The sequence below is a fragment of the Fringilla coelebs genome, assembly GCF_963513975.1.
Source record: "Fringilla coelebs genome assembly, chromosome: 2".
Taxonomy (NCBI): domain Eukaryota; kingdom Metazoa; phylum Chordata; class Aves; order Passeriformes; family Fringillidae; genus Fringilla; species Fringilla coelebs.
Window position 1 is genome coordinate 30617866 of NC_140029.1, and position 17875 is coordinate 30635740.

Genomic DNA, 17875 nt, shown 5'->3' on the forward strand with positions numbered 1-17875 from the left:
TCCATACAACTATTTATCTTCTTTCTTCCATAAGCAAGGCACTAGGAGAAGCAACTATTACGGCCTTTACTTTTTTACCTACAATGTCTAATTACTGACCAGTAAGGTCTGGAGGGCTCAGATTTTCCCTTGTTGGCCCTGTATGGTGCCCATCTTACTATGACTTTTCTGTCATTGTGTCATGCAGAGACAATTCAGTTTCAAGCAGAAGGAGCCAAAGCAAATGGTAGTGAGTGAAATATTATTTCTGGAGTTAGTGTGAACAGATTACATTTAAAGAACCAGAAAACCCCTCAGATGTTCAGAGAAAGAAGCTTTAAAGATTTGAAAAGCTGTATTAGTCAAAGATTTCTGTTTGCTTTATGTCTTCTTTCTACAAACTGCAGAAATGTGCTCTTGTAGAACCTTTAGGTGCTGCTGAACCAAACTCCTTTTTAGGTACTTTATTTATTATAGAGGGCTTTGTATTCCCTTCAAAGGGTGTGCATGTGTTTGTGAGTGCATGTATGTATTGAGGGAGGGAGAGAAGAGGATCAGGGACTTTTGGGAACAGGGCTTAAATCAAAGGTTTCCAGTGGCCACATAAAGAATGTCATGTCAGAATAAGCTGCAGTCTGGCAGCTCAGGATGAAATTTTGATGTTTTTTCTGCTTTCACTTTTAATGCAGCATTTGCTGGCTGAGAGCATTCGAGAAGATAAAACTAAAAGCCTTAAAACTAATACTCTAAAACAATGAGGTTTTTGTTTTTCTCTAACTATGCTGCTATGAATGAGACCTTTTTGACCTGTTTGCTACTAAGAATTCTGAGGTTGAAAGTTCAATTTCTCATAATGAATTTATGAAATAGTGCATTTTATTACTTTTTTCCTCCCTTCCTTTCAATTTTATATTACAGGATTACTTTCAATATACTATTTTTTACTTTTCTAGGTGCCACTGCAGAAGAAATAAACCAGCACTGGGAATGGCTGGAACAAAATTTGCTCCATACTTTGTCTGTGTTTGACAATAAAGAAGATATTGTTAGTTTTGTCAAAGGGAAAGTGAAGGTAAGGGAACTGTTTCACTTTCACCCTCCCCTGCCCAATTACATGGGATTTATTAGAAAAATGTCATGAAATTGTTGTCACTCATCCTTGGTTTTGGCCATATAAACATGGCTTGTTTTCTATGTGGCTCTTGCACCTGATGGGGCCAGCCCATGATGCTGCTGGCTTTCCACAGGGTTGGAGAAATGGGCGTCCTTTTAGAAGGTTAAAGAATTTTAAAAGTAAAGGAATTTTGTGACCATCAATCAGATTAAAAATAACAATGTCAAATGGGGAGTAACTTAAAAAGCCTGGTGTCCTGAGCTCTGCTTTTAATGAAATACGTACTCTAAGGGGAGCTTGGTGATGTCTGGGTGGGAGTGTGGGTTCACTGGTGGCTGCTGTATCTCAGGTCCTGCTAAGTTTTTTCTTGCTAAGAATCCCTCCATAGCCTCTTTTTCAGTTTGGAAATTTTGTAGGAACATAATGTATTTGGTGAATTTCAACCTTGCTGCTGTGAGCTTTGTGGGCTCTGAATCTGAGGAAGAAGAGGACAAAACCAAAACATCACTGTACAAATCCTTGTTTTTATCCTGCTTTCTTTAAAAAAGGCATATTGTCTTAAGTGCACTGAAATAGCAAATACAGTTAATCTCTCTTGATAACACAGTGACAGCCTGTTACCTAGCACAACACATATCTAAAATTCTTCAGGTTCATTAGTTAATGTTAAATCCAGGTTTTGGACCCTTTCACCTGCTGAAGACTTTTAGCATGTTAGAACTACTTGGTAATTACAGACTATAGCAGGTGCTGTAACCTATGGATTATTTGTCTGCATGGTGCAATGCATACGTAACTCCTTTGTTGTAATACCACTATTAAAAATCTGAAATCTTAATTACATTTATGTTGATGTTCTTGAAACCATGTTTGTAATGGTTCCAAGCATGTCTCAAGTTGTTGACACATCTGACTGCTTTTCTTCTTCATAGGTAAATAGTACTGGTCAGTAGCCACAACTGTTACTCTGTTTTTACTCTGTGTGTACAAAATAAGAGCAATCATAAGCCATAGTGAAAGTGCAGAGATAGAGTTCTGCCAGACTTGTTGAAAAAACTATGAATAAGGTAAAGAAGGCCCCAAAAGTCTTGCTTTGAGAGCATTCAAAATGTGTGAGAGATGCAAGCACCAGAGAAATTTCTCCATTTGTGAAAACTGCAAATTGACTGGAATTTCTTTGTAAGAAAGTGTTGCATTATTAGAAATTGAGTGGGCAGCTTGTAGCAGCTTGCCTGTGTGTGCCATAGCTTTATGCTGACATATGGTCTCGTTCTGGGCTCAGGCACTGATTGCAGAGGAAACGAGCAGCAAACTCGCTGAGCAGGAGGAAGACCCTGAGAAGTTTCGAGAAGCCCTGGTGAAATTTGAATCCAGATTTAATTTTCCTGAAGCAGAGAAGTTGATCACCTATTATTCCTGTTGCTGTTGGAAAGGAAAGGTTCCTCGGCAAGGCTGGCTTTATTTGAGCATCAATCATCTCTGTTTTTATTCCTTCTTCCTGGGCAAAGAATGTAAGTGTAAACGCATAAGAAATTTTATGCTGGGGAGAGACATAATTACATTTGAAAGCAAGAATAGCCAGGGTTTTTATGAAAAGCCTAGCTGACCTCTGAAGTTTAGTTTCTGAGTTTTTAGTTATTAGTTATTAGGTGAAAAATCCTGTTTAATTCAATTTTCACTTCAGCCTTTGTGTTTTAATATGAATCCAGTAATAAAAATAACACTGCAAGAGCACACAGATATAGTTGTTACCTGGTTTTTCTTTTTGGCATTGAAGCAACCTTAAGATGTAGCAGACCTCCTTCAAGTTCTAAAATGAGGAGTTTTAGTGCTGAAAGTGGTGAGTAAGGATGGGTCCCTCCCACAGGCAGGGAAGCAGAGTCACCACATTGCAGCAGGGTGGTAGGGGAGGGGCTGGTGAGGCCAGGGGTGCTTCAGTCAAGCTGCCTGCCTGAAGAAATCCCAGGACAAATAAAAGTAATGTGCCCTGGAGAACCAGGTGAAAATTAAGAGCTTTTAATGAAAAACAACAGCAATTTAGGGATTTGTTTGTGTTTCTGAGTAGCAGTGCCAGTAAGGTCACACGAAGCATATCCTGAGGCTTTTTGGCCCTTTAGATGGTTCAGCAAGTTCTAAGGATTTAGTTGGGGTGTTCTTCTACAGAGAAAGAATTGTGTGAATGGAAAGTCTGCCAGAATAGATATTAGAAGGTAAAAATAAAGTAACAGATGTAAGATGGTAAAAATGAATGTAGCCATTTAAACTCTATAGCATTTCTCTGTTTAGTAAAATTGTGCATAAACCTCCAGCCTTTTAAGGCCTGTTTATCCTTCTGGAACTTAAACAAAGTTAGCAATAGAAACCTATTCTGCTGTATATATAGCAATGTCTGTCATTCAGATCAATTAGGAAAACTTTGCCATATTCCAGCTGGATTTAATATTTAGATATATCTGTAGGTTTAGAAATGATGTTTGTCTTAAAAAAGATAGTAACTTGTAATTTCTAAGACTGAAAACATGCAAAGACATGCTTAGAGCTGGAGATCCTTTCTTCCCTTATATTATTTCAAGCCACTTATTTTGTCATATCATCAAAGATGGGAGAATTATATTTGATGTGCTGCTAAGTTTGTTATTCACTATAAAAGCAAAAACTGAGTTATGCTGGGAAGAGTAGAATGGAATTTCTTCATATACTAGATATGTGAGTTCTTGTTTAATCTTCTTATTCTCTGGTTAGTATTAAATAATATTCTTTGTCAATCATTTCTTCTTGTTATCATTGCAGGTTTTCTCTCATTAAATCTGAGATAGCCAGTCTGCCAAAGCACACAAAGCAGGAATGATACTTATTAATGATAGATAACAGTGGAGGGAAGAGCGAAAAACCCTTAATATGGTTCCAAAAATTTTGTTTATCCAATACCACAGATTGTTACGTGATAATGGAAATATAATATAATGTTGTATTGTTTAAGAGATTTCTTCTCATATCTTTAGTGATATTCATTATGAAAATCAACAAAGAACCCCAAACCAAACTAACAATTACATGTTTGCAACTTTTTATTTTGACCATGGAAAATACACTTTGATTCACCAATGTAGTCTGTTGCGTTGTCTTTGAGTTCCCATACATTTGCATGGAAATGTGAGAAAACCCCCTGAATTTTCTTTTGGTTAAACAAACTTCCCTAGCTGAGTGGGAAGCAGCATATATGCTGAAATGATTCCCACTTCCTTGATTGTGATAAAGCAGATTACTTCTCTTTCTAGGCTAGTGTTTTGTCATGTTTATGAAATATTTGTATTACAGGGAATAATCCAGATTTAATATAGGTCTGATTGTTACTATTTGAGAAGCTGATGCTGCTTACATGCAGAACAAGTGATTCATTGCCTTTGTCTTTTTCAGCAATCACAAATGAAATCTGGTTAAATCTGGTCTTAAAAATATTGCTAAGAAATCACATTTATTGTGTTCTTCAATACTATACAGAGAAAAAACTCAATGTATGAGTTGCAATAAAATTAGTTCTCAGTTGTGTTTTACCTCTATAAAAATTCCCCCAAATCATAGACTGAAATCTCTTTATAGGCAAAATGTTAAGTCTTCTGCTTCTGGCAAGTCTTTTCCCGTCTTTTGTTTCATTTTGTGTTGGAGTGACCTGGAATGCAATATTAGAACCTGTTTTCAAATGCTCATAAAATTAATTTACAGCTTATGTGAATATAAACTCCTTGGAAAATTTTTTTCCAGGACAAGCCCCCTTTTATCTAAGCTTCCAAGTGTTTGTAGGATTTCAGAGGTTTAGATAGTCAGATAACTTGGAAGGGTGTGCCAAGGTTTCTTCACATTTTTAATTAAATTTGTGTTTTTCTTAAACTTCGAAGACTTTGTACCTTTTATCAGTGGCTTGAGTCCTGTACAGGCTGTTGAGCTTTTTCTGTAACCAACAGAGAGAGCGTGTGTGACTCTGACCTGCCTGAACAGCAGTGCTGTTGCTACAGCGTTATTTAATCTTTCTTCCCTTGGCTGGGCTGGTACAGTTGATTTTATGATCATTTGCAACAGTCTCTGCATGTTGATGCAGCTGTGCTTTATTTAAGCAAGAAAAAATGCAATCTGTAAATAATCTTGACAGCTGTGGTTCATGTAGTACAGAAAACTTGCTGAGGGTAGCTCCTTAGGTAATGAATGATCTTTGATAAGTGTCATATATATATGACAATGTTTGTTATTACTGCCTTTTTATTGCTTTATTGGCATCAGGAGACCAGCTAGGGATGTTAAGGGGTGTTGTCTTGGTGTTATTGGCACAAAGAAATCTGGGAAGTTTCCAACAGTTCTTAAGAAGAAATTGAATCTATTTTAAAGTCCTTTCCAGCCTAATTTTTACCCAGAGATTTGTGTGAGAGGCGAATAACATTCTGTAGTAGTTGCCTAAAGTAAGCTGATTCTGTTTGCCACTTGTATTTATGTGATTCAACAGCTTTAAGTATAGAGAACAGTGTCCTACATTTCTTGTTCTCTATAAACAACTCTGACTACAGTTAATGTTTAGGGCAAGATGTGCCCTGTGCATCTTTTCAGTACAAAGTAACCAAATGGAAAGATCCCAAAGGCTAGGCAGCTTTTTAAATGTCTTGTTTATAATAGTAATTACACTTTATAGCAGTCTCCAAAAAGGCTTTCTTTTGGATGGGAGTTTGCTTTATTTTAAAAACTAAAGTAACTATGCATGTAATTGGTTTTCCACCTGCCTACTGTTTTGTTTCTAGGGGATCACAAAGCCTTTCCCTCTTACCTCTGTATTCTGGAGATGAACTGTTTCTTCTGGTGGTAAGGAAGCAGGCTGCAGAAACGACTTGTAAAGGAGCTAGAAACACAGTGTATGGCAGATGTTCTGCAAAGGCACCACTCCCCAGTCTAGTATTTCTTGTGAAGATAGTTAAAATTTTGAGGGAGAGATTCTGAAAAAGACATGTCTTTTGGAGTGGGTGATCTTGAATACAGTCATAACAGACATTTCAGCTTGCGCTTGGTCTTGCCCATAAAATTTTTTCTCTCACCTCTTTGGTCTACATTTCATTCTGAATTTGATTTTTTCCCAAATCTGAAAGATGGAAGCAAAGTTTCCAGCCCACTTTTGTTCTTCTCTTGGATTGCAGTGAAACTTATCATTCCTTGGGTTGAGGTCCAGAAGCTGGAAAGAACCTCCAATGTCTTCATGACAGACACAGTCCGTGTCACTACAGCAAACAAGGAGCGCGACTTCTCCACGTTCCTCAATATCTCTGAGGCTTTCAGGATCATGGAGCAGCTGGCAGATGTGACGCTCCGAAGGCTGCTAGATAATGAAATCTTTGAACTGGATCCAGGCCTGCAGGATCCTACTCAGATTACCAAGAGGTAAAAAGCTAAACATGTTCTATGAGCAGAGGTTCAATAGTGGGATTCGTGGTTTGGTGTGTTAGCTGGGTAAGATTTTAAAGCTTTGTTTGATTGGAGGCAAAAGAGACTTCATAGTATGTTACGGGGTATCCAAAAGGTGCATTTTAACTTTATGCAAGATGCATTTTTTGACTTTATATTCTTCCCTTAAACAATGCAAAGTTTCAGAAGTACTGGTCCCATAGAAGGGAAGATTGCAGCAAGGGATATTTTCCATCTTCACTGAAGAGCAGCATTATTTTGCTTAAATTTTTGGTAATATGTAGGCTTTCCTAGTGCCTTCAGTTCTCTGGAATTACTGCTTTTGATGATATCTGAAACATGTAATTCCCACTAGTGTGATTGCCATAGACAATTTAGCAGCAGTTACAGGACTTAAAAAAAACACAGTTGTGGTATAGCTATTGTCAGCTCTACCTCTTGCATCCCGGCAATGCATCCCTGCATTCCTCTCCCACTACAGAAATGCATTTGGCTCTCAGGGAAAGATTGATGGCCATTTCTCTGCTGGTAGCACAACACATAACTCTGTGTTTTATTTGCTGCTTTGAGAAAGGGGGAGGGAAGCTGCCCTGAGGAATTTTAGGTGGGCAGGATGGAATAGCCCTGACTGGAATTTGCCTGGGGCATCAAAGTTAAGATGCTGATTTAAAAGACTTCTTTTCTGAATGGGATGTTTGTGGAGCAGTTATCTCCTCTTGACTCATGCCCTTTCCTGCTCTTCCTTCCTCTCCCTTTGCTAGGGGTATGAAGGGAATCACCCAGGTGTTGCTTCCTGACTAAAACATAAGGAATGCATGGTATCGTTTCCCAAAAAAGAGAGACCAGTAGCCATTTTATTGTTTCTCAGGGACATTTTTACAGTGGTGGTGGGCCTAAATCTCAGCTAAACACTTCTGCAAAGTTTCATAATGGAGTTTAAAACAATAAATTTTACTTTCTCTGTAATTTCATATGTACACACAGTAAGGAAATTCAGTGACACCAGGATTTCATCACTGAAGAATTCACTTGAGGTAACACAGTGGTGAGCAGCCATAAACATATTTGCAGGCTTTTTTTAATAACCAGGGTTCCTTGGAATACAAGAGCTACTACCATTGTTTTTTACACTATGTATGTAACTTGGGTTTTTTAGCATTGTAGGCTTTTGGCTCAAGAGATGTAGGGATGTGTACTTTAGCTAATGTAGAATATGGCTGTGGTAGGTTGTATCTCAGCCCCTTTCCATGGTTTACCATTTTATATTCCTCCTGCTTTTGGGCTAAAAAGTTAGGTGCAAGAAGAGGAATCCAGAGGAGATGTAACAAAAACCTGGCGGGAGATATTTTTCAGCATCTACCAATTTTTGTCATTGTCATTTCCCAAAATAGTCTTTGAATCAGGGGTACTAACTGAATGGAAAGAAAGTAAAATTACAGTTGTAAAGAAAAGTGTAAGCTTAGTAATGCACTATAAAAAGGGGCTCTCAGGGAATCATCTTGTAAGTACCTTGTGGCATTTTTGAAAAGCAGTGTGCCCATTAGCGGTCAAGCAAGAGAAACCATCCCACACACTTATTCAAACTGGTTCTCTCTCTCCTTCCCTCCAACTAAAGAAGAGAAAAGAAAGTAAAAGGAACAGAGGGAGAAGGAAGGACGAGTCAAGATGTTCTTTAACCTGTGCTGTGGCTTGGGATGGCACAGATGATACCAAAATCCCATTTCCTCTGCATGAATTAGGTAGTGGTTGGATAAGTTGCTATTTCTGTTGCCCTTTGTCCCACTTCAGCAACCACTTTCATGTAAGGTGATTAAGCAAGACTGTAGTTTGAATAGTGGATAAACTGGTTTTTAGTGTTAACATGTTTTGGGGTGGATGTTTTACTTTTTTGGTGTATGAAGTTTTGGTTGTTGCTTTTTTTCTTGAAGCCATTTTAGTACTACAAGAACAATTACTTTCCTCTCAACACATTCCCTCTAATTGACATTGTTAATTCTTGTACATGATTTGGAAGCAAATAATAATCTATGAAAAGGAAAGCAGACATACACATCATTGGAACTATTGCAGCTCTGACAAATTAATGAAGTTGTAGATGTCTTGTGTTTGCTAGGCTTTCTTTTGTGAGAGGCTTGTTTCAATATCTTTATTTTTATAGAAATACATTTTCAGTGCTGTCATGATCTGTATATTCTACAGTCTGAAAACCATAAACCTTTGCCATTCCTGAGGCTCTTGGGGTCATCTTGCTGAGCAATGGAGGGATGGAACTCAGAGAGGCTATGGGATTAGGCCCACAGTTTGTGACACAAATTATATATCATGGCCAGAGTCAAATAAGTCAGTATGCATTTTTTTGTGCTGTTTAATGAAATGATTAAGCACAGAACAACGAATTATGAAGGGATTAATGGCAATGGAGGTAATTGCTATAAAAAGCAAGTAAACCTGATGTGTTTGGTACCTACAAATGCCGTTTCTTGCAGACATATGTATGTGCCATACAATTTTACTGGAATATATATGGTAACTAATTTTTCTTTTTTTAACAAAAAAGGCTGCAGCAGTTTCTGGTATAGGTTTCTCATACTTCTAATTTCCATCTCTTTCATTTCTCAAATGTAGTGAGAAATTCTCCAGAGCAGAACCCACAATTTAAAAGCTTTAGTGCTGGTATAAGTAAAGTTTCAACAGTGTGATATGTTTTCCCAGGCTCTAACCACATCAGCTTTTTTTCTTCATGTTTAACTGTGAATTACCAATGAGAATGACTTTGCTTCATGTGAAGGCAAAGAAGGTTGTTAACACTGATCTAAGCCTGATGGAAAGTGTTTGAAGTATCCTGAGTCATAAATGTCACTTCAATCTGCATTTATTCCTTCAGAGAGAGAATCTGAGAATGCTTTAAACCTTGAGCAACAAGTAGAATGTGACTAGAAAAAAACTTCCTTTTATTGCATCTCTGTAGCTAAAGGTAGGGTTTGGGATATCTCTTTGTGATTGCCTAATGTGTTTTTTAGGATTTGCAGTAATGGGCATATCAGGATCCATACCAGTACTTCACTGTTCTGTCACTTAGAAGTTTGAGGTCTAACTTGAATTTTCTACACTTTTACACTTTTTGGGTCTGTCACTTTTTTTTCTACCCAGTACCAACTGAAGAGATCAGAAGTGCTCACTTTCTTTAGAGCACTTTGTGCTCACTTAGAAAAATCATTTGTGTGTTTGGGGGGTTGATGTGTATCTTATTTCTCTTTTTTAATTTTTTAATTTTTTATTTTTTAAATTTTTTTTTAAGCTGCACTGCCCTACTTCCACCAAGGTTTTCTTATCAGTGTGGATTTTAGCCATTCTGGTCACTCTTCTCTGGACATTCATCACTGATGCCATGTGGGGGCAGGTGCATGGTGGGGGGATATAGGATTGCCCTAGAAACCTTGCCAGTTCTGGGACTGCCATGCTTCATCTTGATGGCCATGAACTTCTGCAGCCCAGCCAGTGTTCCTCTTCCTCCTGTGAGCATGAGGCTGTTAGCTCTTGTTTAGCTTGTGTTCCTTTGTAACCCCAAGGGATGGCTCCTAGTGGAGTTCATCTCCGTGCTGCATTTGTGAAGCTTATGATGTACAGCTGAAAATATTTGTAATGGTTTTTTTTTTCCACAAGAGCCCTTAAATTTATGAATATAAATCTGAATTTGATTCTGTTGTTATGTTCATTAGCCTCTACCAGCATTGCATCAAGTGCTGGTTTAGTGACAAGCTCTTGATCCATCGTACAGGTTGCTAATGAAGACATTGAACAGAAGCTAATCTAGGACAGATTCCCAAGGGGGTCCTCTTGATACAACCTTCTAATTTATTAGGAAGCCCTGAAGGGCTGTGTTTTGAGGTACTCTTTTGCAGCTGTCTTGGTACAACAGTTTTCCAGTTCTAGTTTAATTAGTTCCATGAGAGGCTATATCAAGACTTTAATAAATTTTGGCTAAAACATTAATTGCAACTCCTTCATCTACAAGTCTAGTGCTCCTGCTGTGTAAGGGAATGATAATGATGTTCAGTTTACATGTGTCCTGACAAGTCCAGGTTGGCTCTTCTCAGATAACATCTCCTGACTTGCTTATAAGAAGCCTTTCTTCCCACATGAATTTAGCAGTTCTTCTAACATACAAGACATATATTGTTGGATGTGTTATTTCCAACGTATCTTACTTTCTGGAGTCTCAACAGTAAGAAGACTCTAGTAATCTGTCTCTTGAAGCAAGAGGTTGACAAGGCTGTTTAGATTTTAGATAGGCAACAAGTGACTCAGCAGAGCTAAAATCTTGCCAAGTTGGCTTCTGCTGGATTTAAAGCACAGAAAAACATTTGTCAGTGAGGACAGCATTTTAAGCATCCTGATGCTTTTAGGCATTTTGTTAGTCTTGTGTGTGTTATTTCCTTTAAATTAAAGCTCTTGGAAGGTAATGTGGGGGTCATGCACAAGGAGTTATTGCAGTTCAGGCTTGCCGTTCACTTTGAAGTGCTGGAGTTGGAGTTGCATGTTATGATCCCATAACATGCAAGTTGGGAGCTGCACTCAGAAGGAATTGCTGAGTTTTTTGAAAAGTAGGGAACAAGGCAGTTGCATCTTGTTACCTTTTATTCTTCTGATGCTTGTGTAAATACTCAATAAACATTATTTGTACATAATGATAGCTTTCCTTTTTTAGTTAAGTACCACTCAGTATGCTGCATTTGCTTAAAAACCAAACCCACTTGAAAATAGTTAAGTGAGAGTAGAAATTTTCAAACAGGTAGGGGTGCAAGTAGATTGCATTTCTGTTTGGTGTTGGAGGTCTTGTGAAACTCTAAATGGAAGCTGTGGGACTTGGTGACGTGGGCCATCTTTGTTGTAACATATTTAAACAATTGCCTGTCTTTTTAGGAGCTAAATTTGTTTGTGGGTTTTTTAGAGTTGTAGGGTTGGGGTTTTTTTTAACCAACTCTAATTTTGTTTGGCTGTGTTTATGAAGGGAAGCCATTAAGCCCTAGAATTTGCGTGCTTAACAGGAAATATATTCTTGGTGTTCAACTTTAGAATAAAACCTCTAGTTTGAGCCCACAGTGGTAGGTGCTGACAGCATCTCGTCCCTCTGCTACCATTTTTTATTCCGGGATCCCTCCTCCAAGCAGGCTGGCCCATTTCAGCACTTGTTTCTGGGGCAGCCCTGGCTGTGGTGTGTTCTCTGTTCTCAGTGGTGTCCCTGTGTGAGCCTGTGTGTGAGTCATGGGGGGACAGGCAGTTCCAGAGATGTTGGGATTGGCAGCCTTCCACCCATGAGTGGGGTGGATACAGTGCTGGTGAATTTACTTAGTTTCAGATGTGACTAATGTCATTCTTCTTCAGCTTAGAATCCTGTGGTTTGTTGTCTGAAAGACCCTGCATGTGGATACCACAGCCCCAGGAAATGCAGGAAAATCCTGAGAACTCAGAAGCTTCAGATTTTGGAGCATAGGAAGCAGTCAGCTCTAAAATAACAGACAACGCGTGCCTCAGTAGGGGTCCCACTTTTCTGTATAAAGCCTTTTCTCACATAAAGGTTGAGAAATCTTCAAAACGAAGGAGATGCTGGGGGGCTCTTCCCTTGCAGCACAATAGCAGGAGAGCACAGCTCTACCAGACCTGACTGCAGATGCTATCAGCAGCATTCATCTGTGCCGTGCAGAAATGGAAAATATTTTAGTGGTGAGTTAACTAGGAGGCATATCCTGATCCAGCTTTGTCACAATAGTAGATCGCTGCAGGCACTTATCAGAGTTACTCTCGCTGTGGAATTTCAGCTCAGGAGCAACCTTTTTGTCTTTCTCCACAAAGAGGGTTTCTCTTTGTTTTCTGTGAAAAAACAGGAGACTATTTGTCTGGTTTCTTTGGATAATATTATTAAGGAAGATAATGCTTGAGAAGGAAACAGAAGCTGAATGCTGGTTGAGGGCATTCTGTCTTTTCTGTTGCTTGCAGATACAGACCCTCCCTTCTCAGGTCTCAGTTTGTTCTGGATTGTCTTCCTGTTTCACATGGCTATGTCTTTTTCTATGGATTAAACTAAACTAAAAAACCCAAAACCCAATCAAATAATTTATTTACTTATTGAGGCAGTGGCTTCATTTGTCTCAACATATATTTTAACAGGGAACAGGGCTGGGGTAGAGGGAAGGTGTCTGCAGAAGAGGTGGGTGAAGGAAGGAGTGGAGAGGGGATTTACAGCGCCAAAGTACCACTCCCTGCTGTGCTTCAGCCCACGCTTTAAATTCTTTCAGTGGCACAAAATCAGGCAGCTTTTCTTTTTTTTTCATTTCCCTAAGGTGAATCATGCTAGGAAAAATTTACTTGTAGTAAAGAAAATCATAGAATTTCAGCCCTAATGTTTCTGGAGCTGCTGTTGGTGAGCTAATAGCCATGGCCTGTTTATAATGTAATTGCATAGTTCTCTAAATTACTGCAGGCTTCTTCATTAAGAAAGGAGAAGAAAAATAAGTCCCCAAAGCCAGGTCTCTATAACCATGGCTCAGTAATGAAAGTTTCATTTATTTAAACTTTTCCCTTCACATAAATGTGGATGGATGGCTGGAAGGAGGCCAGGTTCAAACTGAGTGTGGCTGGTGCTGTTATTCCCAACTGAGTCTGTAAGTGACCTGAAACTGTTCTGCATTTTGAAACTGTTCTGAGGGCTCTCTGAGGCTAATTCTTGTGCAAGTTAAGGATTCCATCAAGTAAATGCCACCATCATTAACACTTCTATTACTGACCACTTTGGTGGTAGTCATTGAGCAAATGACTTTTGGGTGCAGGTGCAAGTCCCTGGGGTGATGTTGGTAATGCTACTGTGAAGGGAAACAAGGAACATTAGGCTAATCTCCCTTGCTCAATATATGTTCATCAGATGAAAGATTTAGTTGTCTCCTGGGCACTGAAATTTGTAACTCTTGGAGTCTGTAAAGTCATACAGCAGCCATAGAAAATACATGGTTTAAAAATAATGTAAAAAAACCCCAAACCAGCAAAACAGCTGATTCAAATTAGTGTGCTTTCCCTTCCAAGTTACTATACTAGTTGCTTTTGACCTTATTGTTAAACAAGTAGTTATTGATAATGTTTTCCTTTAAACATATTTGAAAGTTGCTTGTACAGTGCTCTGTTCACATAGGCACTGAAGATTGCTGTGCATGGTGTTTTTATTCTGTATTCCTAGCTCTTGGTGATGCCAACAAGAAAAGTTAACTTCACACTGCATGTCCTGCCTTTTGGGATCTTGTGATTAGTTCTTGCTGCTTTTTCTTAAGGGATCTTGAAGCCAGAGCACAGAATGAATTCTTTCGGGCCTTCTTCAGATTGCCCAGGAATGAGAAACTGCACGAAGTTGTGGACTGCTCTCTCTGGACGCCCTTCAGTCGCTGTCACACAGCGGGGACAATGTATACTTCAGACAGTTATATCTGTTTTGCCAGTAAAGAAAATGGCTGCTGCACTGTTATCATCCCACTTAGAGAGGTAGAGTTTTTTGTTTGTTTAATTTTGGGTCCTTATCTGCCTTTTTCTACCCTAAGCCTCCACTGCCACTTGACTTACCTTGACAAAGTGTTGTTTGATGAAAAAGAGTAGGATGTTTGTGTGTATCCTGCCTACAGGATGGTTGTACAGCTTGTTCTGGGACTCACTAGGGCCTGAGCTCCTAAAAATATGGGTGATTCAAAGCTCTCCTCAAAGTGAAGTATGGACAGGTAATGCAGCAGGAGGGAACACTGCAAAAACAGAGTCTGCTTGGCCCAAGACTTGGACAGGGCTCCTCTCCCAGCTCCACAAACACGTACATCCAGCATAATGTTGATGGGAGACTGGCTTGGACCCATTCCAGCAGTGCAAAAGCATCCTTGCCTGGGATCAACACAGGTGTTGAGCTCTCCCTCCACAGACAGCCTTTAACAAACCTATGGGTACTTTGCAAAGCTGTAGGGCAGAGAGAAAGAGGGGATGTTATGCCTGCAGTGATGGGCTGACAAATTTCCATGAAGTCAATAGACAAGTTTAAATGGAGAGAGAGCACAAGGGAAGGTGGTGGGAGTAGAACAGGAGAAGGAAGCTGTCAGCTAACACCTGCCTTATCTGCTGTGGATGCAAGGCTCTTACGATCTCTTAATTAAAGCTTTCCTTTCATCCTGGACTAATAATAGAGTAACATCCAAATCATATCATAACTGTAGCAACTTACCTTCCTGTTGCAGAAACAGAAAACAATAGAGACCAGTGTTGTATACTTAATGAAAATTAACAAAACAACTGTTTTGCCCATCTTCAAAGGTGGGAAAGTGAATTTCCTCCTCTACACCCAGAAATGGATCAAGTTGATCCTTTTATAAATATTTTTTTAAAATCATACACCCCTTTCTTATCTTTTCCTTCAGTCTGCTGTTTAGAAGTGGGATGCAAAGTAATTTAGGAAAAAAAAGGCATATGGGATACTTTTTGGCATCTGCTTTGAGCTTCTAGACAGACCATGAACTTCAGGCAGTAGGATGTGTTTGATCAAGGAAAGCCAGTATGAATAACCACATTTAAAGCATGCATATGAAATGCTGTGTTTTGGTACATGTAGAAAATTTGAATATGTTTTTGTGGATGTGGTGCCTAATGTGTTTTCTGTAATGTCTCTGGAAAAGGTAATCAGTATAGAGAAGATGGAGGATACAAGCCTTCTCCCTAATCCCATCATTGTTAGCATAAGGAGTAAGACAGCTTTTCAGTTCATTGAGCTGAAGGACCGAGATACTTTGGTGGAGAACCTGCTCCAGAGGTTCAAAGAGGTGAACTCCAGCAACCCATTGCACTGCAACAACTTGCAAAATAACAATCAGGTACTGAGCTTTTATTTTATTATTAATTTAATACGTTTATCCATTATTCCACTGTCCTGCCTTCTTTGGGAGGCCCCCAAATTGATCTTGAGCCAATGCTTATCTGGTGCCACCTTTAAAGACCTGGCTGGTGGGACAGAGGACACTCACAGCATAGTTGTGATTGACATGCTGGGGAGAGCAGGGACTGGGATGGGCAGCTGGGTTGCCCTTCATAGAGACCTCCACAGTTTGGGGAAATGGGCTGATAGAGACCTCTCAAAGTTCAACAAAAGCAAATGTGAAACTTGGCAAAATAAGCGAATGTGATGGGAGAGGCTGGGAACTGGCTGGTTGGAAAACAGCTGGGTGGAAAAGGTGGAGGAGTCATGAACAAGTTGAGCCTGTAAGTCAGCTGTGTGCTCTTACAGTGCAGAGGGACAACCCCATATCAGGTTGGACTAACAGGATTGTAACCAGCAGGTAATGGAATGTTACTATTCTCTTTTATTCAGTACTCATGAGCCTGATAAGGAGTGCTGTGTCCAGGTTTGTCTTCATGTGTGTCTGCTCGATTACACATGGAGAAAGCATTGATAATTTGGAGTAAGCCTAGTGGAGGGCTGTAGGCACATGCTTTATAAGGAAGTCTGCCAAATAGTGGCAAGTTGGAAGATAAAGGCAACCTCTCCTTTGATATGCCAGTTGAAAGACAAGCAGCCACAGCTTCAAGGTTTAGCAAGGAAAAATCTGAAGAGATGAAGAGAGATTCCCCCTCATGGTTACGCAGAACTGGACCAGGCTGCCCCGAGTGGCAGTGCTCTCTGCTTTTTTGGAGCTACTCCACTTGACTGTGCACAGAGCCCAGCAGCCAAGGCTGAGGGCTCCTGCTTTGAGCAGGGGATTGAAAATGATAGTCCTCTCCAACCTAAATTGTTCTGTGATTTTGTCTTTCAAATCATAACAGTAGAAGACTGTTGGGTAGCTTGTCATCAAGGACATTTAGAATTGGCTAACAACTTTTGTTTTAAAGTAACAACCCTTTTCCTGACATGCAAATGAATGACAATTTGTATAAAGCCTTGAGTAAGACCTTCTGTCCTGAAAGGTGTTAAAGGTTTTGATGCAAAAGGCAAAGGGTAACCCAGCTCTGTCTTGAGGATGTAGTTCTTAGCCGTTTCAGTCATTACCACTTTGATTTGGCATTGCAGAACAGCCTTGCCTTTGGATCCGTGTGCACGCTGGGGGATGATGAGCCTGCGTGTCTGGGAACAGAGGATTCACAAGGGAAAGAGAGAAGTGAATGTGAAAAGGAGAACAATTGCTTGCTCAATGCAGAAGCACTAAGGTCAGACTTTCATCAGTCAGGAATGCCAGGCCTTGATTTTGGAAAGGTATGTAACATTTGGGGAAAGCTGTAGGAGTTTTAGGATTTGTTTTTAAAAAGCTGGGGTTATATTCAGACCGATAGATGTTTTTAGTAAAAGGCACTCTGTATTGGTTGGAGAAGTTAGAAACAGGATAACAGCTATTTTTTATTTGGTTGGATTTTTTTCTTCTCCCTCCCCCCATTTCATTCTCGTGAATATTTCTAATTTTTATCCATGTGTGGTGAATGAGATATGCAAAGTGGGGAAAGTCAAAGTCCCTAGAGCAGACTTCCCATTTCCATTGGTAATGGAATATCTTGTGGAATTTCTAATATGAGAAATGCTTTTGTCTACCAAGTCTCACATGCACATGATGGTGTGTTTTTTTTAATATATCTTCTCATTCCCAGTCTAGGGAGCAAATTAAAGAGAGCCTGTGGGATGACCATTTCGTAGAGTATGGCAGAACCGTGTGCATGTTTCGCACAGAGAAAATCAGAAAACTTGTTGCTATGGGAATTCCAGAATCCTTAAGAGGCAAACTCTGGCTGCTTTTCTCAGGTGGGCATGCTTAGAAATGTTGGCTGTAGGCATCATCTGATTCTGGAGATGGCAAAACATTTAGGCAAGAAATCTCTCAAGGGCAATTAAATATCCTTTACATGGAACCTGTGATACTGCTTAAGGAAAAGACATGATCTGAACTGAACTAATATATGCAAGGAAGTACCCGGGTAGGTCTGGAAAAGTTTTACCTCAGGATGATATCATATGATGTACAGAAGAATCAAAATAACATCTTTGTAATCTATGTAATTTAAAATTAGCGTCATGTTTTCATAAAACAATGTTCATCTTCAAGCAGCAATTAGATTGTAGCGTAAATACTGAGTTAGCCCTAGACAAATCAGATTATTGCAAAATAATGACAATCTCAAAGTTGGCAGACCTGCTCCTGCTTCTTGTTGAATGTTGGCAGGGCTTACAGAAACTGGAGATGGAAAAAACAACTCATTTCATCGACAGATATGGCAGAGCCAGAATGTGCCTACAGTGTGATCTCAAGTTTAGTCCTTAATCCAATATATGGCATACTCAGACATTTG

General features: G+C 39.5%; 1 protein-coding gene across 3 annotated transcripts in view; it reads left to right on the forward strand.

Moving 5' to 3' along the window:
- Positions 1–17875, forward strand: part of TBC1D8 (TBC1 domain family member 8) — a 48843-nt gene that overhangs the window by 17486 nt on the left and 13482 nt on the right. For all 3 annotated transcript variants that reach the window (XM_084226419.1, XM_084226420.1, XM_084226421.1), the window contains exons 3-9: positions 933–1051; positions 2376–2604; positions 6268–6508; positions 13852–14059; positions 15226–15420; positions 16611–16793; positions 17180–17330. In XM_084226419.1, coding sequence (XP_084082545.1) covers positions 933–1051; positions 2376–2604; positions 6268–6508; positions 13852–14059; positions 15226–15420; positions 16611–16793; positions 17180–17330 — 1326 coding nt within the window. The remainder of the gene's footprint in view (positions 1–932; positions 1052–2375; positions 2605–6267; positions 6509–13851; positions 14060–15225; positions 15421–16610; positions 16794–17179; positions 17331–17875) is intronic.